Source organism: Scleropages formosus, chromosome 10 (genome assembly GCF_900964775.1).
Source record: "Scleropages formosus chromosome 10, fSclFor1.1, whole genome shotgun sequence".
NCBI lineage: Eukaryota > Metazoa > Chordata > Actinopteri > Osteoglossiformes > Osteoglossidae > Scleropages > Scleropages formosus.
The window spans coordinates 7781414-7806413 of NC_041815.1; the positions used below are offsets into that span (position 1 = coordinate 7781414).

The 25000-nt window shown below is 46.5% G+C and overlaps 2 protein-coding genes across 3 annotated transcripts; both read right to left on the reverse strand.

Moving 5' to 3' along the window:
- Positions 1–476: 476 nt before the first annotated feature.
- On the reverse strand, positions 477–9268 carry ehd2b (EH-domain containing 2b). Its single transcript, XM_018763425.2, has 7 exons — positions 8824–9268; positions 6530–6990; positions 6181–6357; positions 4491–4588; positions 3032–3444; positions 2333–2497; positions 477–2041 (listed from the first exon to the last, which is right to left on the reverse strand). The coding sequence occupies exons 2-7, from the start codon at positions 6754–6756 to the stop codon at positions 1484–1486; spliced, it is 1638 nt and encodes a 545-aa protein (XP_018618941.1). The 5' UTR covers positions 6757–6990; positions 8824–9268; the 3' UTR covers positions 477–1483.
- A 795-nt stretch (positions 9269–10063) lies between these two features.
- On the reverse strand, positions 10064–24717 carry bicra (BRD4 interacting chromatin remodeling complex associated protein). Of its 2 annotated transcripts, XM_018764822.2 has the most exons (15): positions 24608–24717; positions 22338–22383; positions 21979–22024; positions 21428–21493; positions 18878–20968; positions 18511–18690; positions 15435–16028; positions 15156–15327; positions 14846–14916; positions 14618–14746; positions 14405–14454; positions 14001–14149; positions 13793–13887; positions 13604–13706; positions 10064–13493 (listed from the first exon to the last, which is right to left on the reverse strand). In XM_018764822.2, the coding sequence occupies exons 1-15, from the start codon at positions 24666–24668 to the stop codon at positions 11872–11874; spliced, it is 5475 nt and encodes a 1824-aa protein (XP_018620338.1). In that variant the 5' UTR covers positions 24669–24717; the 3' UTR covers positions 10064–11871. The 2 variants fall into 2 exon arrangements, with proteins under 2 accessions (XP_018620338.1, XP_018620347.1); XM_018764831.2 differs by lacking the exon at positions 21428–21493.
- Between the last annotated feature and the right edge of the window lie 283 nt (positions 24718–25000).

The following is a 25000-nucleotide window of genomic DNA, read 5'->3' on the forward strand; positions in this document are numbered from 1 at the left end:
CACAGGGTACTCATCTTTTCTTTGTGTGATGTTGACATCTTGCTGCATTTGAGCTTTTTTCCCAGATTCTCCAGTTTCCTCCTGGGTTTCAACAGCATGTTGCTGGAAGCCCTACATTGCCCCTGTCAGGGTGTTTGTATCCCCCCACAGAAGCTTTGAATCCTATTGTGGGGGACCCATGGTTAAGAGTGGCGTGACGGGTCTTGTAACGTGTCTGGCTCTGTGCAGACAAAATGAACAGTTTTGGAGAAGTGAATAAATGTTCAAAAAAAAAACATTCAGATAAAAGATATCGGAAAAAATCATGTAAAAATCTATCTATTGCTACACAGCACACATTTATGTTATATAACGGCAGGAGCAATCAGAAAAAAAATGTGTAACAATTATTCCTTCTTTGCTCCTCTGTATTTTGAAATAAATATAGTAAAACATAAAACAGTAAAAAATGAAGAAGGACTACTAACTGGAGCAAGGTTTAAATAATGTTTATTGAATATTAATTATGTTGAGCATAAGAGAGATGCTTAGACAGTGTATCGTAATCAGCAAAAGTATCAGTCAATGGTTTCAGTTACATTATTTTTCTAATAAAGCAGTCCGAGCCAAAATGAAAGGTGTGACATTCATTTGAACAATGGACTGAGATCCACTGTTCTCTTTCATAGAAAAATATTTTTTTTTTAAAAAAATTTATAAAAAGCACACGTGAAAGGACAGATGAGCAGCTGTGGATTTAAAAAGAGAAGATTAGAGGAGCAGTTTAATGGAAGCACAGGACGTTGAGAAGCGAGGTGCTTTGCCATATCTGCGATGCTCTGACAAAGGTGTATAAAAGTCAGCAGAAGAACAACACTGAGGCAGTGGCATCTGTTTGCCTGCACGTCGCGTCCCTCGTCTTTCACATGCGCAGCAGACGCCTTTAATGCTTGGCGATCTTCGCGCTTCACATCGGACACGTTCCTTCGGCAGTTTGTGTGGCTCGGTGTTTCACAAGGAAGGTTGAGGCAAACGGCGACTGCATGGGGCAAAGGGGAGCCGGCGGGTGAACTCAGCTGCAATATTGAGGAAAAATTACTCTTATTCCTACAGATACAAAAGCTATCACCATCCCCCCCAAAACAAACACAGGGTTACAGCACCAACCCTGAGCGATGAGCTCTCAGGGTACAGGGGAATGTTGAGAGTCAGAGGTTAAAATTTAGTGCTGGTTTTATATGTTAGTATATGAAGTACTGAGTAAATGTTAGTAGGGTGCAAGAAAAAGGATAAATATGACGCAAAAAAGATTACATCGTTGGAGAAAGATACCCTCAACCACTATGTTTTCAAAGAGAAACAGACACACATATTCATAGAGAAGGGACGGATAGGCATGTGGACAGGTAGAGTGAAACAGACAAAGGGTAGGGTAAGAGGCTGGCATTGGCAGTAGTGTGGCAACTGTGCTGTTGTAGAGTCACTGTGGGGCTGTGGTGCCTTCTCATGCATCAGACCCTTTCTGACGACGTTTGGAAGGGGGAACCAGACGTGGGGGGAGCTCAGGCGGCAGGCCATGCCCCTCCAGTTTAGCTTCAATCAGGTGACTGGCCAGGGCAAACTCCTCATCATCCAGCATGCCGTCGCGGTCCACGTCCGACAACTTCCAGATGCGGCCCAGGACCGAGTTGGGGAGCCGTGTGGTGACCATCCAGTCCTTGGCTTTGGAGCCACTCAGCTTGCCCTCGTTGGGTGACAGGTTGTAGAAGATCTCATCATACTTGGGCTTATCCTTCGTCACCACCCATTCCTCCTCATCTTCCTCACCGCCCTCCCCATTTTCAGTTGTGAGGGCGAAGGGGTCACCCTCCAGGAATGGTCCAGCACGGGTCCCCAAGAAGGCACCACCCTGCACTCCTGGCTGGACACCCGCTTCCATCTCCTCCTGCCGCAGCAGGGGCATCAGCTTCGCAATGTCAGTGGTCAGCAGTTCATCCAGGGCTGCCATCAGGTTTGGCTTAATAGGCTTGAACTTGGTGAAGTCATGCACCAGCAGCTGCTCCTGTAACAAGGAATTGGAGAGATGGAGCGTTGAACTTGACACTGCTATAGTGTATCTCTGGATATGGACAACTTATAAAGCTTGAGAGGAAACCTCTCTGATATCCTGGTTCAGAATAAGTCACTTAAAGTCTAAAGTGTTTTCAACAGACCAGCAACTTGGATGCAACCACTGAAATCCAGTTATCTCAGTTAACATGTTTTCTCATTTTGTCTTTAGTATCTCAAGGTCTGCCTACAAAACTGAACCTCATGGTGACAGCAGAGGTGTTTGTTGTGGATGGAAGTGCACCTGCATCTGGGCACAATTTGGAAAGTCTCCAGGGGAGATATGGTACTGGAGCTGGATCTTGGAGAAGATGACAGGAAGTTGGTTGATAAGGTTCTTCTTTTTGTTGTCCTTCCTGAAGACAGACGGCATCTCCTGCTTCAGATAGCTAATGATGTGAGCGTGAACCTGGGTAAGAGGAGATAGCAAATGCTCATTTGACATACCTTCTTTCTGACCTTAAACACTTAACCTCAGTGTTCTTCTGCCTACCAAAGTATTATACTGGAATGCAATTTCTTTCACTGAAATTGCTGACTAAAATCAAGCAGTGTTTTTTTAGCGCTGGAATAATGGTATGCATTTAATGTAGTTCCTGGGATGACTTCCCAACTGATAACATTTATGAATCCTCTTTGTCTTTTTCATTAGCTGGACACTTCAGGATTTGTTTCTAGTGATGTGCTGTAAAATGGCTCTGGTGTGTGGCTTCCGCAAAACAAATTGATATCTGTCCCAGCTTGTCTCATGTCAAGTAAACTCTGCTGTGTGAGTTATGAGGACCCCACATGACTATCAGAAGAGTCAAACAATGAGGCCTGTGTATTTTTGCTTGTGGTGGAATGGATCAAACCATAAAAGGTCTTCACCTCCAACAAAGGAAGGCAAGCGCTTTTGGTCAACGGTGAGTGGAACTACTGCGGTCTGCCCATTGTCACTCACCCTCACAAGACGTGCTCTCTTGACCAAGTCGTTGAGCTTACGCAAGGCAGCGTTACGGGGCAAGTTCTGGATGTCGGCGAAGAGGTCCTCTTCTTCCAGCTCGAACAGGCGACGGTTGTCTGGCACCATCAAAGGCTCGGACCAGAAGGAGCCGATGTAGACGCGTAGCACCTCGGGAGTGCCAAACGCCTTCCCCAGTGACCACATGAGAGCGCCGTAAACACGCATCAGCTGCTGTGTGCTCACCATGTCGGCCTTGTTGAGCACCACGCGCAACTTGTCCTCATTGCCACGCAGTGCCCCGATGGCCTCTGAGAACTCATCAGAAATTTCCAGCTTATGAGCATCGAACAGCAGTATGATGCGGTCCACGCGCTCGGAAAACCACCGCAGCACAGCTGGAAAGTCGTAGCCTTTGTGGACGAAGAGAGTGAAGAAGAGAGCCTTTCAATTAGCATCAAATTTATCTACAGTGCGATATTTGTTGTGGTGTGATTTCAGTTGCACTGAGGGCTACTAGTTGGGGTACATGGGGTGAAATGGTGATTTTGAATATCATGACTCTTAATGAACCAAGACTATTTAAGGCTACATCAGAAGGTAGATCTCTTTATATAGAGAGGGTTAGGATAAGTATCTTCAAGGTGAACCTGAAATTTGGGAACCATTTGCATGGTGATGGTGTTCATCATAGGAGAGGGTACAGAATCAGTTTACCATCACTGTTGTAAGGATTCATGGGATGTGTGATACGGATACTGATTTATCCTGAAGTGGGTTAACAGAAGGAAAGCACTGAAAGACAAAAATTTAAAGGCTTGGACTCTTCTTGTGTTTTTTCCACTGCACTCCCTTGGCTCTCTCAGTCTGGCCTTCTTTCAGATCGCTGTCTGCCTTTGTTGATATGTTTCTCTGCTTCCTCTTCCCTTACTCCCTTTCCAAGGTGTTTCGGCAGCCCACTACTCAGTGGGACTCGGTCCGGACTATTGGTGGTGACTTCTGTTTCTCATAAGGATCCAGAACACAGCCAAGCTTGCACTTTTCAAAGGATGGAAATTTTAACCCTGCACTGCTTTTGCTTGTGTTTCAGAACATCTTATATAACTGTTTTATTTTTATTCAAAAATAATGTACTTTAATTCAAATCAGAGGGAAGCAAAGAAAGAAAAGCAGCTGCAGTACTCATGGAATGTCCATAATCCATACTTGCCCTCCCTTTATCTTGCATCTTGCAATTCCAGATGCGCTGGAGGAATTTTAACAGTCATCTCACTCATCTCTATCACTCTCCTTCTTGTCATAACCGTACCTCCTCCCCCCATCTCCATCTCCCTTTGTCCTTCATTTTAGAGTTATGCAATGTACTGGACTGGGAGCCCAGGAGTGGAATGTGTCACTCTGGAATGTGACCTTAGCCTTGAACTCCTTTCACTCCATCCCCTCCTTCTGCATGTCTTACCTCGGCTCACCCTCTGCTTGGCCCCAGAAAGGATTCCGGGTGAGTCAATGATGCTGATGCTCTCCAGAACCTGATTGGGCATCTGAGCACACTGGAACCTAGAAGACAGGGGAGTGAAAAACTTCAACTTTCAGAACTGTACGACCACTGCAGATCTCCTCATCAAGCCATACAGAAAAACTTGGGTAGTAACCAAACTTCAGCAAGTAACATCGTGCTTCACGGCCCATACCAGAAAACTGGAACTTTAATGTAGTGATCTTTTTTCTTTAAAAAAAGAAATCTCTTATGGCTTATCATTGCTGTGAACATAATTAAAAGCCCAGTCCCCTACCCTCCCATGGGAGCTCATTGTGTGTGGAAGTGGCCTTCTCAATTCTCTCAGCTTCCTGAAGGAAAATTACCACCTTTGCCAAGACTAAACAATGAGGCTTGCTAATGGTGTGTTGCTTAGAATAACAGACTCATGTCCTGTTGTACATAAGTTTAACATCTACACAGTTTCCCCAGCGAGTTTTCCCCGGACAGGAAGCATAAGAAAAAAGGTAAAAATATTCTCTCAAAAACATAGGCTGAAAGCAAAGTCATCATCTAAAATGCGGGTGTTCGTAGACTGGATGCGGACCACTGTTTCTCTTGGCGTCGCCTACAAGAACACCTATAAAGCGGGGTTAACTAGATATACTATACTGACCATAAATACTATAAATTCTTTTAAATCACGCACAAACACAGACACAAAAACTTGAACGGACGCCACAACTCAGTGTAATCCAATAAAACAATTGTTCCAATTTAGACATTTAAGATTTACAGTAGTATATCATAAAATGATTTTTACGTGTGCAGCCCTCAAACCAGTTCACAGTCAAGACCGTGGCCCTTGGCCAAAGAAGGATGGACACCCTTGATCTAGAATAATGGCGTTACTGAGTAATAAGTCTAGTGCCATCTGCAGTACACATCTGGATAGTCCATCACCACAGTGGACCCCAGTGACACTAATCTTTTTGTAACATCAGTCAAACATCTGTTTGTCCACTGCCACTTGCCCTCCAGCACTCCAAGCCTTTACAGGATCCTTCCCATAATCTAATTATCTTTGCACAAATTTTAGGGCAAGTGATTTGCCAAAGTGTCAATTAGAGATTTAAAAAAATCTGCAGCCAAGTTTGAGTCCTGCTTGAGGTGCCTTGCGATGGACTGGCGTCCCATCCTGGGTGTGTTCCCACCCCCTCCAGCCTTGCACCCTGTGCGGCTGGATTAGGCTCCGGTTTGCCGTGACCCCGCTCAGGACAAGTGGTTTCGGACAGCGTGTGTATGTGTGTGTGTGTTGAAAAAAATCATCTATGTTTGCCATTCAGGATATTTTGCCCGCAGGCATGTTTTCCACTATTCCTGCTCTCCACACTTCTTGCTATGGTGATCTAGCTTCCACTCAGTTTTTCCACGAATAACTTAAGACCCTCCCTCTTTAGAATTCTGGCACAGACACTTAACATTCCATAGTGCAAAAACTAACACACTTCTCTCTCTCTCCTGTTCCTTGTCCTCCCACTGATGGAAGGACTGAGTTTTTTCTTTTAACTCTCCTAATTTCCCCCATTTTCTTGCTGCTGCATTTGTTGTGATGCCCCATGATAAATTTCAAACAAGTGGTATACATCGTCAAACAGCCCGGCTGGCAAACCTGTTGAGAAAGGCGTTCCCGAAGGGGTTGAGCTTTCGAAAGGGCTTGTTGGGATCAACGATCAAGGCATTGCCTGGAATGATCCCCTCTGCCTCCCCGTGCATGATGGCGGTGAAGCAATCTGTGGTGGGCTCTGGCCCTATGCGGCTACCCGGGATGTCCTGTTCCAGGAGGTACCTGACAAAGAGAAGGACACAATGGCTGACACAATGACCCTATACATCTCAAAGGCCAACCATAACTTACATATCTCCTTAATTCATAACATCATGGAACATAAAAACCCACGGACTTCGCCTCATAAAGGTTTATGGTAGAAAGACTGTGCATGAAAAGTATGGTGATCTACCTGATGAAGGTAGTCTTCCCCGTGGAGTACTGGCCTACTACCAGCACCATGGGCTTATTGTCAAAGTCAGCATCCTCAAGGCTTGGTGAGTGGAAGTCATGGAAGCCATAGTATGTCTCCAGAGGGAGCAGCTTCTTGCGGTACAGGGACTTGAGACCCTCCGTCACTGTACGAATCACCTCTGGCATCTTCCGGTTCTTGTCTCCTTTCCGGCCCCAGCGAGACATGGCGAATGTTTGACCGCGGCACCACTGAGAGTGTGACTTTCCACCAGCAGAATGGTGGAACTGTAGGTGCTGTTCGCTCTTGGCTGTGGTTTGTGGATGCCTGGATGTCTCACTGCTTCCTTGGATATTTTATCAGATGTGTATGTGAAAAGCTAAGTATCAGTCATCCAAAGGTAAACCTTGGGACTTGTCTGTTTGTATGTCTCCTGTAAGCAGCTCTCTCTGGCCCACTGCCTGCAGTGAAAAAAATAATGAAATGATATCCACACATCAATCATGTACTCATTTTGACCGCCATCCAGTGATGTTGTGTACAGGCCAAGAGCCTGTGAAATCCAACAACCCCTCTGGCATGCCAGAGCTTCCTCTGCCTTTTGTGCAGAGTCCATGCACAATCCATCCAGGCCTGCTGGGTGAGAGCGTTGCGCATTATCCACGGGTGCTCAGATGTGACTGATTTGCAGTGCTGCTCACATGCCCAGCCCTCCATCGACACACACGCAGCTAACTTCCTTGCATTGACGTGCGACCTGAAACTTTTCCAGGGGCTGTATTCGGTGGAAAGTTTGGAAAGGCGATTAGCGACCTACTGTGAAAGGACGCACAGAGGTGGCAAATGCGAGGAGGGAACGTTCTCTGTAATTTTGAGGTGTTCTGCCTCTCGCAAAGTATTTCCCTCTCCTAAGGTTTAATGTGTTCGGGGTAAAGTCGAGAGGAGAGAAAGGGGACCATTGTGTCTGCTGACTTCTGCACAAGATCACTACACGAAGACAATAAGTATCATTTACTTGTTGGATAACTTGGTTCATCCAAAGCATTTCTATAGCATCTGATAATGCTAGATGATATTACATTGCTCAAGAATACTACAGTAATACTACATAGTGGTAATTGAATCAGCAATCATCACACTTCAAGTCCATGTCCTTAACTGCTATAATCTGACAATGAAAATTTCCCTCCGGAGCCCTTTAGCCACCCGAGAACACACCTTGGGTTTGCGTGAAATCTTGGAACACAGTGTTATTCTGTGTGGGTGCCACATAAATGCCAGCAGAACTCACACACACAGAGGTGCGCAGAGCAAACAAACACCATAAAAATGTCACCAACTGAAAATGAAGAGATTATACAGATGAAGAGATGAAATGGGTTCAGACTGAAGGCCTGTGAGGTAGGAGACCAGATGGGTGGTTGACACTGAGGGGGAGAGCGACGAAAATATGATGGGGAAACTGCTTATGGAAGAACATACCTCAGCTGCGACACCAGCAAGAGGTGTATTCAGAGCTGCAGCCACGTGTGGTCATGGGTGGTCTATAAAGAGCTCATTATATTCAGTCAGCTGCTCCTGAAGCTTTACTCAAACATCTCCAGAGTGAAAAGCAAGACTTACTGCATGGAGTGATTCATGGTGTGAAGCATTGCTGTGCAGCCCACTGGTCAAAGCATGGCAGTGTCATATACTCTACAGATTTTAGAGGTGAATCATAAATCCCCAATGAGACATCTGAGATTTCTTTATGATAAACTGAGCCTCAGGTGAAGCGAGTTAGTCCTTCTTTTCTGGTAAAGAGAATCTGAACAAATGCTTTTGTATTTATTCGTTTAGCAGACACTTGTGCAAAGCAATACCTAATAGTATTCGACAGCTATTTACCCACTTACAGAACTGAGTAATTTTTACTGGAGCAATTGGGGATGTGTGTGTTGCTGATGCGTATTACAGCAAGAGCTGGGATTTAAACCTACAACCCCTGCATCCAGCAGCAACAGCTCTAATCATTAGGCTACCTGCTGCTCCTAGTTGAAGGAGTCTCTTCTGGAGTCCCCCAACCACCATGTTGCCATCAAAAATGTCAACATTAAAAATGACAGTAAATCCAACGCATTTAAAAGACACAGAGGGCTGAGGGTTGACGGCGTTTACTCGATCAGCTGACAGCTGAGCATCGTAGCGTTTCCTAGAGCCCTGCTCATTTTAAAAAGTGTCACCACTAAGGGTAAAGCTCAATGAGCCGTAAAGTAAAAACAAATACACAACAGAAAGAGAATCAGTTGTCCTACCTGCGACCGTAGAAGCGACGGACGGCAAACCACAAAAGCAAAAAAGTTATTAAAAAAAAAAAAAAGATCTTTTTTAAACAGGATGCTTTTCCTCTCTTGCTGGAGTTCTGAGCAACAGCCTCAACCTCTGAGTAATGTAAAGTGAACTATTACAAGCAGATGTGCGTACTTCTGTATACAGACATTCGTCCAAATCAAAACAGCCTAAATATTACATGAGGAGCCAGATCTGAAGTCTTGAAAGATGTTTTTTTTTTTTTTTTCCTTTAGGGGCTAATCGGTTTCAGCTGATCCTTATGCCTTGCAGAAGCTCCTGGATTTTCTAGCTGGAAAAGCTGCCAGTAAACAGAGACAACTGAAACACTCCCTCCCTCGGCCTGTCCCCCCTTCTCTCATGAACACTTTTGGGCAAGCCCTGGAAAATCTGCTGCATAGGTCTTGTGTTTGAAAGAGGCGGGGTGTGGAAGGAGCAGTCGGGGTAGAACTCTAGCGGGGGGAAGAGGTTCTGTTGCAGCAACACTTCATTGTCAAGAGTCAAGGAGGAGTCAGATGTTCTGCTTGTAGCACCACAGTCTTCGCACACACACACTAAAGCGAACCCTTCTACGTGCTCACCGGCACGCATCCGTTACAAATACGGCTCGCTTGCAAGCGAAGTCACGCAATCCCAGCGTTTCGAGCTCTTCTTTCGAGCTTGTTTTCCAGGCTTCTTGGCTGTTCGCATGACTCCAGCACAAACTCCTGTGAAGAAGAAAAGCCATTTTTCTTTTGTCACTGTTGGCTTTTTTTCCCTCCATTTTTTCTCCACCCATATGAGCAGAGCCAGTGTCAACTTTTGTGACTCACAGGCTCCATCTGGGGGCAGTTAGTGGTATGACAAGTGGTTTTACACCACGAGCCTATTGACACTGGAGTAGTTCAGTTACTGCTTTATAAAGTTGCAGAAAAGGAAGAGAAATGCGCATGTTCCTTTTTTAAGAAGCAGGGTTTAATGTACAGTTTTACTAAATGTACAGTTCATAAAAATGTTCATTTTACACAATAAATACAGTACAAAATTAATCTGAAGTACTATATTTGAAAATCTTACACTTTTAAATGTTTTTGTTATTGAGTTTGTATCAATTCATTGTTTATGCTGTGTTTGCATTAAATTGTCCAAAGAGTTTGGAAGCGATGTCAGAGGAATGGGACTGAGGGAAAAGGAAACATTCACAAAAGACTTTTTTTTTCTCAAAAAAGAAAAAACACACAACTCCAAGATCAATACATCAGTTTACAGACGCCCATCGAGACATCCAACCGTTTTTGTGTTTAAACGCTAAGCCCATCCATGTTGCACAGCACCACAACTCTGACTGTGCAGTACACGGGTGTGCTTAATAAATGTCTGTGTTCCAGATACACATACTTGCACGTACTACTTATAAACGCTGATTTTTTCGTAGGGATATTATTTCACTGAGAGATGCGACTTGAACAATTTTGGGGTATTCGGTTCTACATAAGCATAGCTCACTCAAAAATAAGTGTAAACTTTGTTTAAAACACACTGTCTAAAGACTGGGCATGTCATCAGAAAGTGTCTTGCTATGACAGTACACTAATAGTCTGCTACTCTTGGGTCCTGAAAGCTTATTTCAACCACCTGTACATTCTTACATTCACAAACTTTCCATTTGTCTGAACAAGTTTTGCTGAACCATCCAGAGTCCCCCCCCCCACAACATGAAACATTGCAAAGGTAACATTACAAACTTTTACAGTGGTGCTGGTTTGGCTCAGAGGACTTCCATGGTAACCAATCTGTCATTCCAATCATTGGGTGAATGAGTATGAGCATTATTTCAATGCTAATGAAAGACCTAAAATCCTGATCTTCATACATGCATCAGTGCTCATACATCAGACATAACCTTCAAAGAACTACGTTAAGCCATTTACCAGTTTGGCATCAAATGTGGAGCTGAAACCACATCACACCTTGTAAGGCTACAGTAAAAAAAAAAAATAAAAAAATAAATTAAAGAAAACAGCACTTTCCACAGGTCTACAGGAAAATCAGAAAATGGGCTAGTTGGAAACAACTGAATGGTTAATAGTTAAGAATAAGGATGAATTTTGAAGCGTGCAATGGCATTTCACTGACCCCTGTCCAATCCAGCCAGCTCCTTTTGTTTCTCATGGGGAAAACATAAAGCAGCCGGGTTGTGGGAATGGAGCTACATGTGTTTTGTTGTACTTCCAGTGTGCTGTGTCAGATGGGATACATAACTTAACAGGGATACATAACAACATCTGAAGACTACAACTCTTGAGAGAATTCTGATCCATGACTCTGGGAATCACAAAGACCTAAATGGTTTAAGTCACAGTTAGAGCAAACTCAATGAAAAAAAAGAGAATTTTACTGCCATCCTAGCTTAGAATTAAAAGGGCTCTGAAGTACAGTCACTAATGTAGAGCAAGAATGCTTTAAAAAGTAACATTTTGCCACCTATAGGCAGACCACACACGTTTTTATAAATTCTATATGAGTTTGGATATTATTCTTCGGACAGTGGCAGCTCAGAATAACCCAAGTTGTTTCTAAGGAATGAATCTTATCTGTGTCAAAGGACTAAACCTTGCCCCTTTGGTAACGTACTATGTATTTGCTTACATCAATTTCCAGCCATCCTTACAAGTGCTGACCGCTCTCTATGTAAAAATTTCCTATGGGTGGGTAAGGACAAAGATTAAAAAAAAAAAAAAAAGAATAAACCTTTGTACATTACACTTGAAATAAGAATGATGGGAAACAACACTGATATTTCGCCAGTGTGTAAGTACATCGCTCTGCTGGCCTGACTGACATCTTGTTACACTACTTTCTTTAGAATAGCTGTGTCTTACACAGGGTAAGTTTGTTACATTCTGTAGAGCAAAAATAGAGTGTTATCTTGTTCTGGACAATTCAAATAGACAAACACAGCACAGCCAAAAGGATAGAGCAGGACTCTCTCCCCAGCCCTTGCGTCTCTTAGTCCCCGTCTGTTCGACGGTCTGTTATCTACTGCAAGTCCTTGACACCAAGCCACCGTTCTGCCCACACCCAGCGACGCCTCCTAGCTGTGAGCGTGGAGCCATAGAGGGCGAGGGTGACGAGGACACTGGCTGTCTGTGGGATCCACTGGGTGGGGCACCAAGTCGATGAGTTTGGGACGGATGTGCCTCTGGAGCCCTAGAACTGCTCCCCTTGGTGGTGCTCTGCTGCAGGTTAAGGATGCTGTCTATTGCGCTCTGTAGGTGCTCATTGAGCGAGTCATCTTGTGGGGGGCTGCCGCTAGAGAAACTGGCATTGTCCATGTCTGGAGAGTCCGACTTGCGTCGCTTGGCCGGAAGCAAAGGGTCCCATGGGCAGGGGGGCTGGGCTAGGGAGGACGAACCCGGCCCCTGTCGGTCTCTCTTAGACAATCTGCTGTCTCTCTCCCCACCCTTCCCGGTTCCTGCCCTGGACCTGCCAGTACTTACACGATCATCCTTGCCCTCTTTGTCGTCCTCTGAGCAGCGACGGTGGGTGTTCCTCATCATCCCGTGATAAAACACCTCCTCCACCTCCTCTAGTTCCTGGATGAGCCTGGGTGAGGAGTCCTGCTCCTGGGCACCGCCAGCTACTCTCGGACCATGCTCTGGCCCAGGCCACTGGTGGGCCTGGGATTGGCCCTGGCCTGCCCGCTTCTCTAGCTTCACGCTGGCTATCACTGTCCGGCCAGCAGTGGGAGATGAGCCGTGGGATTCTGGCGAGGGGACCGAGGTTCTGACCATGACCCCACTTTCGTCCCCACCTCCAGGAACCCCGGGACACCGGCGAGGGCTAATATTTTCACGGTACGTTTTGCGCAATGGAAGGCGGCAGGTAATCTGGCGCGAAACTACTGTGGCAGCAGGATTTTGTTTGGCACCATCCGCTGCATGGTGCTCCAGGGTCCCATTCATCTGACTTGAGGAAGACGAAGAACACAATGAGGGAGTTGTGCACGAAAGGGCTGTTGTACATTGCCCTGGGTTTGTCGCTGTGGTTGCTATGGTGACAGCTGAGGATGGGGCAGCACTGCCAGCAGGAAGAGGAGTCCTAGCATTGCTTGTGGATGTGGGAATGGTGAATTTGGATTGTTGGTGCTCCTGTGCAGGTGTTGGTTGTATGTCCTGCTGTGGATGCAGCTGAGTCGGTGTGTGGATTGGGTCTAACGCCGTGTTATGAACAATTTTGCTTAGTCCAGCCTCCTGTTTGATCTTCAGCTTCAAGCCGATTCGACGCCGCGCCTCATAGGTCTTGATTGGTGGCCTGTTGCAGCGCTGGGGAAGGTCGTCCTCGTCATCAGCAGTGCGTGAGGATGATGAGGCTGAGCTGAGGGATGAGCCCCGGGGGGAAGGCTCAACTGATGGCCTTGTTGCTGCAGGCCCGGGGGTGAAACTTGAGGACCAGGTTACAGACGCTGTTCCTCCTCCCTGCTTGATGACCATTTTGGTGGGCGCTAAGTGCGTAGGTGCTTGGAAGGCAGTAGCTGCTGTTCCCAATGTCCCCGATGTTGCTGGGCTAGCCCTTGCAGGTAAGGGCTCAGTACGGGGAGGTGGCAGAACCCCTGTCGCTGTGCTTTCCAAGGAACGGGAATGTGCCACATACTCCTCTGTACAGATAATACAAACACAAAGTGCCACAGGCAAGGTGAGTGCTGCTCTGGCTCCCCAGTGTGTTGTACTTCTGTAATGTCCAGATACCATCCTAAGTGAAGCATACCTGGTCTCTCTTTGGCGAGTAACCGATCTTGGTTCAGAGCAACCTTCTCCTCCTGAATAAACATCCGGTCAATCATCACCATCTCTGCTGAAGGTCCTAGTCTCTGCTCAGAGGAGAGCAAAAAATATTAAACATCAAATATCATAGGGTGAAACAGAAAACTCAAACTGAAAGTTAACAAAACCATACCTTGGATTCCTCAAACAGCAGCAGGCGATATTTATCAATCATGGCCTGAGTCCGTTTCAGCAGCTGGCTGGACACACTTTCAAACTCATCGTCCACTGTGAGAGAACAATGATACGGCGATCATCTCCTACCCAGGAGATCCCTAAAACAAATCTCACCACTCATTCAATCTCACAGTGGGGGCTACTGGACAAAGATCAGGAATTACCTCTGTGGCAGTCCTCAGGGGTGGAGGTTGTGCCCTGGTACAAGTGATAGGGAAGCAGTCTTTGCAAGGCATCCTCAAAGGAACGAAAGGGGGAGGCATAGTCTGGGTGCAGAACAGATCCTTGCTGCCTCCTCAGTTGCTCCAGCATCCTGAAAGCACACGTGGAGAAAGGAGAAAACACGGACTGAATAACAGCACTGCACTGCGCACAGGCAGCTGAAACTTCACATGGAGTTGCAAGCAGCATTCTGGGCCTGAGGACAACCAGAAGAGGCCTGGCTGCTGCACTCTTGAAAAAGATACTTTACTTTTCTTGCTTCAGTGTGATATCCTGCTTCATGAGTAGCAGGAAAGGTGCTTTTACCCAAGCCATTTTATCAAGAATAATAAACACTCCGACTCACCTTGCCTCTTTGCTGGGCTCCATGGGTAAAGATCTTTTTGAAGGAACCGTCTACAAATTAAAAAAAATGTGATCAGAAGTCAGAATCCCAGTGTTTCAAAGTTCTCCATAAACCAAATGATCTTTTTGCCACTACTACTATACGGCAACCCGTTTATGAAGAATACAACAACTCCTGAAACCTTTTTGGATGGGAGTCAATAAACCTCCACACCTGCGTTTGCACTGGGGGGTGAGCCAGAGCCGTAGGCAGCTGAGAGACTCCAGTATTGCAGACCTGGATCCGCAGTCCACCTTTTCCCAGGGAAAGTCCCCCAACTGAACCAATCACACTCTGCTTCGGCTGGTGTTTGGATGGGATACGGTAAAAGAAGGAAAGAACTCAACATTTTATTTATATCTAACATATTTACTCCACAGTTCTTATTTTGACAGGCCTCACCTGATTAGACTGTGTAAGGCTGCTTGGTGTGGCCCCTGGAGGTCCTAAGATCACCTTCACATCATTGGATGCTACAGAGAGATCAAACCAGACAAATGAGAAAAAGTAATAACTCCATTTACATTTATTCATTTAGCAGACGATTTTCTCCAAAGCGACACACATCTCATAGAACATACATTACAATTTGTGCATTACTTTACGATTATTATTTATTTACTTATTATCACCTAAATTATTCTTTACTGGTTTGTTTTTTACGAGGATGTTAGAGTTGAACTTTGGAAATTATTCGACACCAGAGCCTTACCAAGAACTGAAGCTTGTTGCAGCACTGGCACCATCTGTGCAGGCCTGTTGTGACTGTCTAATGATGTCGCAGGCTGAGTTAGGGGTTGTTCCTGCTTGATATTAAATTGACCGATTGGGATGGGCTGGGCCTGGGTAGGCGGTTTCGACTGGAGGATGATGCTTGGCGTCACCTGAAAGGGGTGTGTAAAGGGAGGTTGAAGAAGCTAAGGCCACAGCAGGGTATGTACTACCGTTTGTGCCACATGCAGTTACCACTGACGACTAGAAGGTGGCGTACCTGGTGCAGCTTGTCAAGTAGCTGCTTCTGCTGAGGGGAGGGCTGGCTGATGGTTGGCACAGCCTGTAGCTGAGCCCCAATCAGCTGGAGGGTTTGTTGCTGCTGCTCGGCCGTCAGATTCTGAAGGGGCACTTGCTGACTCGTGCCTGGGTCCAGGGAAGCACTGACTGGGGGAGGCACCAGCTGGAACTGTACGGGGGGAACCTGAGGGGGTTTGGGGGAGCAGGAGGACGGTGGCGTGTCTTGTTGGAAGGCTGCAAGCTGAGGCACAGGGGCAGCCTGAGCTTGGATTTGGGGCGGGAGCGGCTGCGGTTGTGTCTGTGTCGCATCCTGAGGGGACACGCCCACCTGATTATGGATGATGAAGAGTGGGGGCAGGGAGGAGGGGGTGCAGGACCGTGATGGGGGCTGGGATGAAGGGCAAGACTGAGTCTGTTGGTGGGGAGATTGGATCGTCTGGCCCAGAACGAGCGGAGAAGACTGAGACGGCTGGGGGCTCTCTGACAGCGACGAGGGAATGGCGTGAGCAGCCAGGGCCTGTGAAGGCGAGGCACACTGGATTTTCACCTGATGCTGGGTTCCAGTCGAAGGCAGCTGGAGACGCGAGCATTGGGACAAAAACAGAGGCAAAGGTAAATGGATCGTTCCTCATGATAGGCAGAGCTCCGGTTATAAGTCAAAAAAGCAACACCATAACACCTGTAATTAACCTTAGATGTTGCACCACTACATTGCAAACATTAGGACCAAACTCTGCTGCAAAACCACAAAGAATTTCGCCAATTAAAGCAACACAGAAAGCAAAACAGACTAAACCAGGACAGGATTAACACAGATGCCATAGCACAAAACACACGATATTCAAAGCCAGACAAATGTCAAGTAGATTTACATATAAAATATGAAAAATCCAAAGATGAGTGTCATCTACATTTCAAACCATTGTCTCACAAGTTACAGCCCTTTTCTCAGGAAATTATCATCAAGAATGAACAGTGAAATTTATCCTACTTATTGAACCATCTGGTTGATTCAATTTATACGTATTACAAATATTTAAGGGGATGCCTAAAGTGCTCTTCAAGAAACATATTTATAGACACGTGTGTGGCACTTTGCCTCGGAACTCTCAATGAGACTTTTCTACACCACTGAGAAACACCAAAATTGTGCAAAAGAACACTAAAAATACCAAGGCATGAGGAAGTAAGGCGATCGTATTGCAGTAACCTGAGCAGGTGATGAGGGGGAGGCATCCAAGTCATTCGTTCCTTGCCTTCGCTTTGATGCATGCGAGAAAATGCCTTCGCACAAGGAACCGTGTGACATTCCAATGAACAATCAAATCTGATGACTGTCATTGTGCGGTATGAGGGACGCGTCAAGATTTCGCAACGCCAAAGATCGGCGGGTTCGCGACCCAAAGACGTGGACATATGTGACGAAATAAGTTAACGTTTTCCTTAAGAACATTTGAACAAGGCTGATTTGTGCCAGTGGGGGGCGCGTTGGCGCAGCAGGTTTGGCCGGGTCCTGCTCTCTGGGGTGCCTGGGGTTCGAGTCCTGCTTGGGGTGCTTTGCAACAGACTGGCGTCCCATCCTGGGTGCGTCCCCGCCCCTACAGCCTTTCGCCCTGTGTTGCCGGGTTAGGCTCCAGCTCACCGTGACCCCACTCGGGACAAAGCGGTTTCAGTCAATGTGTGTATGTGATTTATGCCAAGCACTACGCCGTTGTGGACTCCCTGTTACACCTAAGCGGGAGGAGGGAAAACTTCAGAGAGGGGAGTGACCTGACAGCGGGAGCGTTATTAATTAATGCCATACTGCGTAACATCTTTTTCGCTTAGTACTAGAAATATTCGGCGTTAGAAAAAAGACAATCAAATTCATGTGTTCTGCATACTATTATGAGGCTTTCCCATCTAAGCATTCCAAGACTATGTAATGACTAACAACAGGTGATAACTGCGCACGAAAGAGGAATTTTTCAAAACATGCCAAATGAAGTACAGCGGAGGCACGCATTACACGGTGTCAGCTTTCACGTGACCTCCAAGCTTACTTATTGGTTTGGGGAAAAGGGAAAAAAGATCGATGTTCTCTGAGTGAGTGACACTTTTGAAAACTCCACATGCCAAGTTATCCAGCGAGCTACACAATCCCTCTCCAAGGGGACTCGTACTCCCCCAGGTACCCCTCAGCATCACCTCCTCTTCCCTTCAATCACCTTCTCTTGCTCATTAATACCTCGGTTTGAATTCAAAGGGTTTTACCCTATTAAATTTACAAATAATTATTTATAGTGTATTGTATATTGGTAATTTTTGTAGTTTCCTATTTTACACAATGTACTTTTAATAAACACACTTTATATATACAGTATACTTTTACTGCTGTGTGTAAACACAGTTTCAAGGGAACACATCCCAAAAGGTTTATATGGCAACCAGATTATAATTATTATAATAGATGATCATTTTGGTGTCACTTATTATGTCATTCTCCCAGTCCACAAATCAGATGCAGTTCCAGTCAAGCAGACACCAAACAAGAACACGCTACTGACCCACCACTAACGCACCTGCAAACAAACAAAAACCAACCCCTATTCAAATCATTAATCTTTAAATCTATAGTGGAAGAAAAACCCAGAATGCAGAAAAAAGGGGCACTTTTTTCAAAAGACATAAGTATGCAAAGAAAGCAGCCTGCGAATACAGGAAGCGAATAAGGGGAAAAAAGAACAAGACCAGTAGGAGTTTATGCAAATAGAGAGGGAAAAAAAAGTGTTTCACTATTCAATTCTTATTTGCACAGCATTTTAACGTGACCTTGCACACAAACCAAAGAAATTTTTTTCTTGCTGCGTTAATCCTCTCTCAGCGACCCGGTCGACGCACATTTGATAAAACGAACATAAGATATATGTTACAGGTTAGAGGGAACACAACTCGAGAAAGGAAACAAATAGCAGGCAGTCAACCATGGTGTCTGAGAGAGGAAAGAGGACATCTGCTGGGACGGGCTGTATCCAAATTAGGAGCAGCTGCAGCAGGAGCAAGTGGGGAACATCTACCTGGTGGGCCCGTGCTGCCACATGAGCGTCAGCAAGTGAGTGGCCAGGGCTCTGGCTCGGCCAGCCCTCGGCTGACACACTGTCACTGACCGGGGGGGTCGGACCAGCGCTGCTCACGATGACGGACGCGGGCATACAACCCGCAGGGGGTGGGTCAGCCTCAGATTGGAGCTGATGGTCCTGACAGGGGCATGTTTGTCATTTCAGTGGAGAGACCAAAATAGTCATCAAAAAGCGGTATTTTCCTCAACGCTCACCTCACTGTGCAATTATTTGTGGCGCACTATGAGCTACTCCGGGTGAGAGCATATGCCCACTGGAGCGGCAAATCAATGACAGTTTAATGTAAACAGACATCAGCACTAACCTGTTGCAGAAACATCTGTAGGGATTCCTGGCTCAGGATCACGCTTGAACCCTGGGGTGTGAGGAACAGGCCCCCAGGACTGTGCTGTGCCTGCGGTGGAGCTGGAACCGCTGCAGGGAGTGTGGAAGTGGAGGAGGAGGAGACCAGTGGTGAGGATGAAGGGGTCACGATGGACGTAGAGACTGATGGGGCAGTTTGCACAGTGAGGACCGGCGCTTGAGCCTGTGTCTGCACCGGATGAGGGCCTGGTTCTGCACCACCGCTCACAATGGTGACACCTTCCCCAGGTTGACATGGGATGACTGCCCCACCTCCGGTGCTGCCGTTGCCTGGCGGAGCGGCCTGTAAGCTGATAGTCGGCGTCAGCCCCTCCATCTGGCCGAGCATAGCCAGAGAGTTCTGTATGGGCATCCCCTGAATGACCGTCTGGGTGTGTGTTGCGGTTGGGTGGGCCTGTACCTGGCCCTGCGGTTGGCCCAGCGGCACAGGCATCTGGAAGAGCGTGGGATGGGACATCTGGCCTGGCTGGAGCTGGATGGGTCCTGACAGAATGTGGGTGGGATGTCCCTGTGTTGTCAGGACCTGGCTCAGATTCAAGTTCTGATTGGTGGCCAGGATCTGATTGGCAATCAGTTGCCCTCCAGGGCCCTGGCTGGTGATGATGTGTCCCCCTGCATGCTGAGTCAGGATCTGCCCTCCAGCCTGTAGCTGGGGCAAGAGAAATTGGTGGTTCTGCCCCTGCAAGACAGTCTGGGACGGGATGACAATGCTGCCCGACTGGTTCAACAGCTGCACGCTGACCGGCTTCTGCGCTGTCTGGGGTTTGAAAATCGCCTGGGAGAAGGATGCCCCCTGTGGACCAGCAGGTGTGCTCAGCACGACATTAGCACCTGCCTTGCCTGTTAAGAACGCTACATTCTGAGCTGTGGAGACGGGGGCTGGCCCTTGCTGCACCCCTACAACCTTAGCTTCATTCTGAATGGTCTGTGGGGCAGGGAGCACTTGTGACTGTGATGGCTGCTGCTGCTTGAACTGTTTAGACTGAATGGTGCCCCCCTGAGGTGGTTTAGGCTGAATAGGTGTTGGTGTACGCTGGATGATCACATTTTGCATTATTTGGCCTTGAGCCTGGGTTTGTTGTTGAGTCCCTAAGCTCACTCCTACAGGGGTGCTGCTATAGCCCACCAACCCACCAGAGCTGGTCATGGGACTGCCGCCATTATTGGTGTTAAGGCTTGCTGTGCTCACGCCGACAGCAGCCCCATTCAGAGCTGAGGAACCCATGGCTGCCTTTCCTCCTTGAATCAAAAGTCCGCCAGTGGACGTCAGAATTTGCCCACCAAGACCAACCTGCGTGCTACTGCCCCCCAGCTCTGGCCCAGCCTGGTGAAGCTGGTAGCCACCCACGGTTTTAGCCAGGATAGGTTGCCCAGACTGGTTAATAGTCATGACTGTGGGCTGGCCCACAACCTGAATCTGTCCAATGCCCAAGTTTCCAGATGGACTTCCATTGGGCAGGGTCTGAAGACTCGATATGGGCTGCAGGGTCATATTTCCCAGACCAACTTGCTGCACAAAGGGCTGCACTCCAATTGCTTTGTTCATCACCTGGGACTGCAACTGTAAGCCAGGATGGGCCAAGACTGACCCAAGCATATCAGTAGTGGCAGCAGGAGGTGGGGGTGCCGTAGAGCCTGAGGTCGGGCCAGTGAAGATCTGAGCCGGGCCTCCGACCCCAAGGCTGATCCCCACACTTGCCGTGGCATCTCCAGCCACGGTCATACTGGGATCGCCCAATGGCTGCACCACCTGCGTTAAGCCTGTCAGGCCGAAGGAGCTCAGACCCAGCTCCGCTTCGGCCTCCTGCAAGCTCTGCTCCGTGATGTTGGCCTCAGCCAGGCTTTGTTGAAGGATGTCACATGGCTCGTGGTCCGTCCCGAAGCCATTGCTCCCTCCGACTTGACCCCCTCCGGGTGAACCCCCCAGGATGTCGTCATCTTCAAGGAAATCCAAGTCGACACTGCCTGTTGGGAGCCCCGGTGGTTCGTTTGCAGACAGCTGAGCAGCTGGCTGGATCTCAGGCACATGGCCCTAAGAGAGAGACAGAGACAAAGGGAGAGCTGTGAATGAAACAGGGGTGCATGATTAAAAATAAAGGAACGGAGACAAATGAGGAAAAAAATTCAGGAAATTAAAACAAACATAAATACACTCAAAGCCAAAATACCGAAACAGAGATGAATATACCTTTTGAATCTGTGATAGGCAGATGGACAGCAATGGCCAGGTAAAGTGCACAATGATACTATGCTCATTAAAAAAGAACAACCGTGAGTACACAACAAATGGAAGAGCGATTCATCGTGGGTTAAGAATAAGACAAAGTCGATGTACCTCGTACTTAACTTACTGAAGATGTCAGAGTGCAATCATATCTGCTCTTAGAGAGGTTAAGCAACAGAAGCATGCCACATATATTCTGGAAGACAGCAGGTAGGAGAACGAAAAGGGCGAGGGGAAAGTAATAAGGGGCATGGCTGGGGCACTCACCCCAACAGTGGAGAAGAAGGAACTGGAGGGGTCAGAGGAGCCATCCAAAAGGTCATCAGTGTCCAGCTACACACACACACGCACGCACGCAAAAACAGACGGGACAGACAGCCAAGCAGGCAGGCAGACAAGTACATATGCACACAGGAGGAAAAGAGGGGCCAGTCCACCACCAAAGGCAAAGGAGGGCATTTATGAAGAAAAGGGGTGGGGTTTAGAACAGACACAAAGACATACAGGTGTCAGAAAAAAGCAGAGCAAGCGGCAGCAGCTAGATTAGTACCTCATCAGTATTCATGCATCCAAAAACTGAGTGAAACTAAAAAGATGAGCTCAAAGGGTGAAATAAGTGTAAAATAATATTTAAGTTATACAGGCCTGGGGGGTGCAAAGATATTAGGTAGTGTCAGATCAACGGTAGAAGTATAGAGTATTTTGTGTCTCTTCGTAACCTGTCCAGCAAATCCCTTGTGTGTCATTTGCGCAAAATTTTGAAATCGTTCTCATTCTCTCAATTTAACCTTTAGCTTCTCGTTCTTCTTTGCACTTACATGTGTTTCGGATCCATGGAGAAAGTCGTTCAGTGCCTCCGGGTCACTGAGGGGGACAGCAATATAAGTTAGCATGACAATTTTCACTGAACCTTTTAACACCGAAACATGCTTCCCTTGTGAGCAATACCAATGCTGCCTCCAAAACACTCCTGCTGAAACATGACAACCTTTTTTTTTGGTTAAATAGTCAAAGCAGCGCACACATGTTGCGTATTTGTTGGACTAACATGGCTAACAATTTCAACTACCCCAAATAACTTCCAGTCATCAAAAACCCGGACCGAGGTTTAGCCTTTGACGTACAGACCTTTTTCAGAAACGGGCAAAGAAACAGCATTAAAAAAGACCAAACTCACCAGATTACATCTAGCAAGCACCTGCCATCTTCATCATCCATGTCAACTGCAAAATAATTGCATAGATTAAGACAAAAAACACTGACACAGCCTCAAACAGCCTTGAATTCATACTGAAAATGCAGTGCTGTTTATTTATATTGCTTGTTTTGCTTCCAAAGCCATTCCTAGGTGATAGATGTCTACAAAATTTAATTCTTCACACATTGAGGAACAGATTAAATAGCGCAGAGCAGGCTCAAGCTAATACGATCGATGCAAATACGGTATACTTAAATGTTTTAAAAAGGTAGACTAATCAGGATATGCATCAGGCGAAACGTCTAGAATTTAAAACATTTCAATTTAGCCATGTACCTCCTTCAGGGCCAAACTTTATTATGCTACCAGGGATCGCATCCCAATTTCAAAAGGTCAAAGGGCAAATTCTCTTCTCACACAGGTACACACAGCAGGTTTACAGCAGAACGCAGCTGCAACGTCGCCAGTTGTGCACACACCTTAATCGTAGACAAGTACAAGGCAATTTCTCTCAGCATTTTCTGCAAAAAAACAACAACAAAAAAAAAAAAAACAAAAAAAACAAACAAAAAAACACTTTAGCACAAATCTCTTGGAACCACTTGCACGCTTCTTACAACCATTGGCAAGCAACAATTCCAGCTTCATAGCTTCCCTCCCCCCCAAGTCCTGGGCGACGCTTCTCGCTCAGCTGTCCACGTTTATGAAGCGGTACAGCAGCTACGGCGCATTATTTTTCTTCCTTTGCGCGAAATTTGACCGCAACTGCCCAAACTCGTACAGTTTCTTGGCTGCGTGGTCCACCTAGTCCGTGGAGTGGCGGGAAAAACTTGAGTGTTCTGGAATGCTCCATGGCGCTCAGTCAACACCACCCTCGTGAATTCAATGTAGTCTAGTCCACTGAGAGCTTAAGGTCACCTCTCAAAGTACTCAAAAGTCAAAATGAGACCCGTCGCCAAAATGCTTAGGACATTGATTGTTCAGAGCACACTCTTTATATGATATATATATATATATCAAGGCAAAGCTTTATGAGGAGAACGCGACAGCTTCACTCATTTATTTACTTTCTGCGTAAACACTGGCGGACGCAGAGTGAAAATTCATCTCAAAAGAACCTTAATTCACAATTTCCAGGACATATAATCTGTATTGCGCCGTTGCAGGAACACTAGACTGCTGAATGCTGGCCATTAAGTGCCCACGGCACGGGTATTGAAAGAAAACACACACACACGAGTCCCCGTCCACAGTTTATTTTGGATTCCAGACACCTCGTAAAAGGCGCGAATTTCCCTCGAACGAAAGCCGTTCCCGTGTTCATTCCACACACGCTCAATTTTTTTTTTTTTTTTTTTTTTAAATAAGAGCTTTTCTGATCTGAGGCCAGACGAGTCCACAAAACACAGGTCGTACGGTTATGCGAAGACGGGCGCGAGCCAGAGGAGGCGGTGACCGCTCCGACATTACACTATATATACAGTAGAGTAGAGTCGTGCACCAAAACACGGGCACTGCGAGCGTCGCGCAGGGCTCCTCTCCAGAAACACGACACATGATGATTTCACAGACACCGAGCAGCGGGGCACTCGTGGATATCTGCTATGAATGAAGGGAAAGCAGGGAAGAGGACGTTTCGTCGTGGGGGAGGCTGTGCCTCGAAGAGCCCGTGGCTGAGCTCGCCGCAAACTTTCCTCACACAGAGACGCCTAGCTAACTATCACACTTCCCGAAAAACGACAAATACGACAAAATATGTGCCGTACACCACTGCTCTTCGGATGATTTGGTCAAAATACTCGACTCTTCACTGTTCACACTGCCAGACAGTTAGCTGTAGCTAGCTATATAAATATATAACATTTTTTTTTTTAACGCGTTGTATTTATTTATTTATTTGGCATGATAGACAAAATCACTAACGATTTAGTTAACGTTGCTTTTCTTTTCTACCCTTAGCACTAAACGTGATTGTTAACTGGCCAGTTTGAACGTATTTGGATTCCATCAGCAATTGCGTAGCTATATCCTAGCTAAATATGAGTTAATGTTGGAATTCTGTTGGACCGGGGGGGTTATGCTTGGGAATTCGTTGTAAAATTAATCCGTTTTGCCCGGCCACGCGCGAATCCTCGCGCTCTGGATGAGGTAGGCGCGAGCATCGTGCGCCACTCGCAGCGCGCGAACGTTGCAGCTTTATTAGAGTTATACACATTTATAGAGAAATTGCTACATTGTAACAAACTCACCCGAGACGACAGAGGTCCAGGCAGCGCGGGGTTTCCAGTACAGCCCCGCACGGGCTCCCATACAGGACCCGACAGAGCGACACTCAGAGGGAAGGGCGGTCCAGTATTTTCGCCTGTTCAATAATCATGTAATCAGACATTTATTGTGAAAATTATTTCGTTAGAAATTGTCTTCTTTATTGTAATGTGATCTCTCGATGGACTCTGGCCACTCAGAATTTTCTGAAATGTGAAAATGATGTAGTTTTCAAGTTTTAAAAAGAACAAAAATATTTTGCTTAGTTTTTCAATTATAATATTTTGCATCGATTTCGTTCTCGTTATCAGAATTACCAGAGCGTTTCTCACGTGAAAGAGCCCAGATTACTGCAATAAATTATAATCCAAAAAATC

Coding starts and splice junctions, on each gene's coding strand:
- bicra (XM_018764822.2), bottom strand. CDS start 24,668: ATGGGAGCCCGTGCGGGGCTGTACTGGAAACCCCGCGCTGCCTGGACC. Junction 15,328..15,434: donor TACTTGACAAGCTGCACCAG/GTACGCCACCTT, acceptor CACCCCTTTCAG/GTGACGCCAAGCATCATCCT. Junction 14,455..14,617: donor ACCCCCCAGTGCAAACGCAG/GTGTGGAGGTTT, acceptor TTTAATTTGTAG/ACGGTTCCTTCAAAAAGATC.
- ehd2b (XM_018763425.2), bottom strand. CDS start 6,756: ATGTCTCGCTGGGGCCGGAAAGGAGACAAGAACCGGAAGATGCCAGAG. Junction 4,589..6,180: donor GGGAACGCCTTTCTCAACAG/GTTTGCCAGCCG, acceptor CCTGTCTTCTAG/GTTCCAGTGTGCTCAGATGC. Junction 2,042..2,332: donor CAAATTGTGCCCAGATGCAG/GTGCACTTCCAT, acceptor TCCTTGTTACAG/GAGCAGCTGCTGGTGCATGA.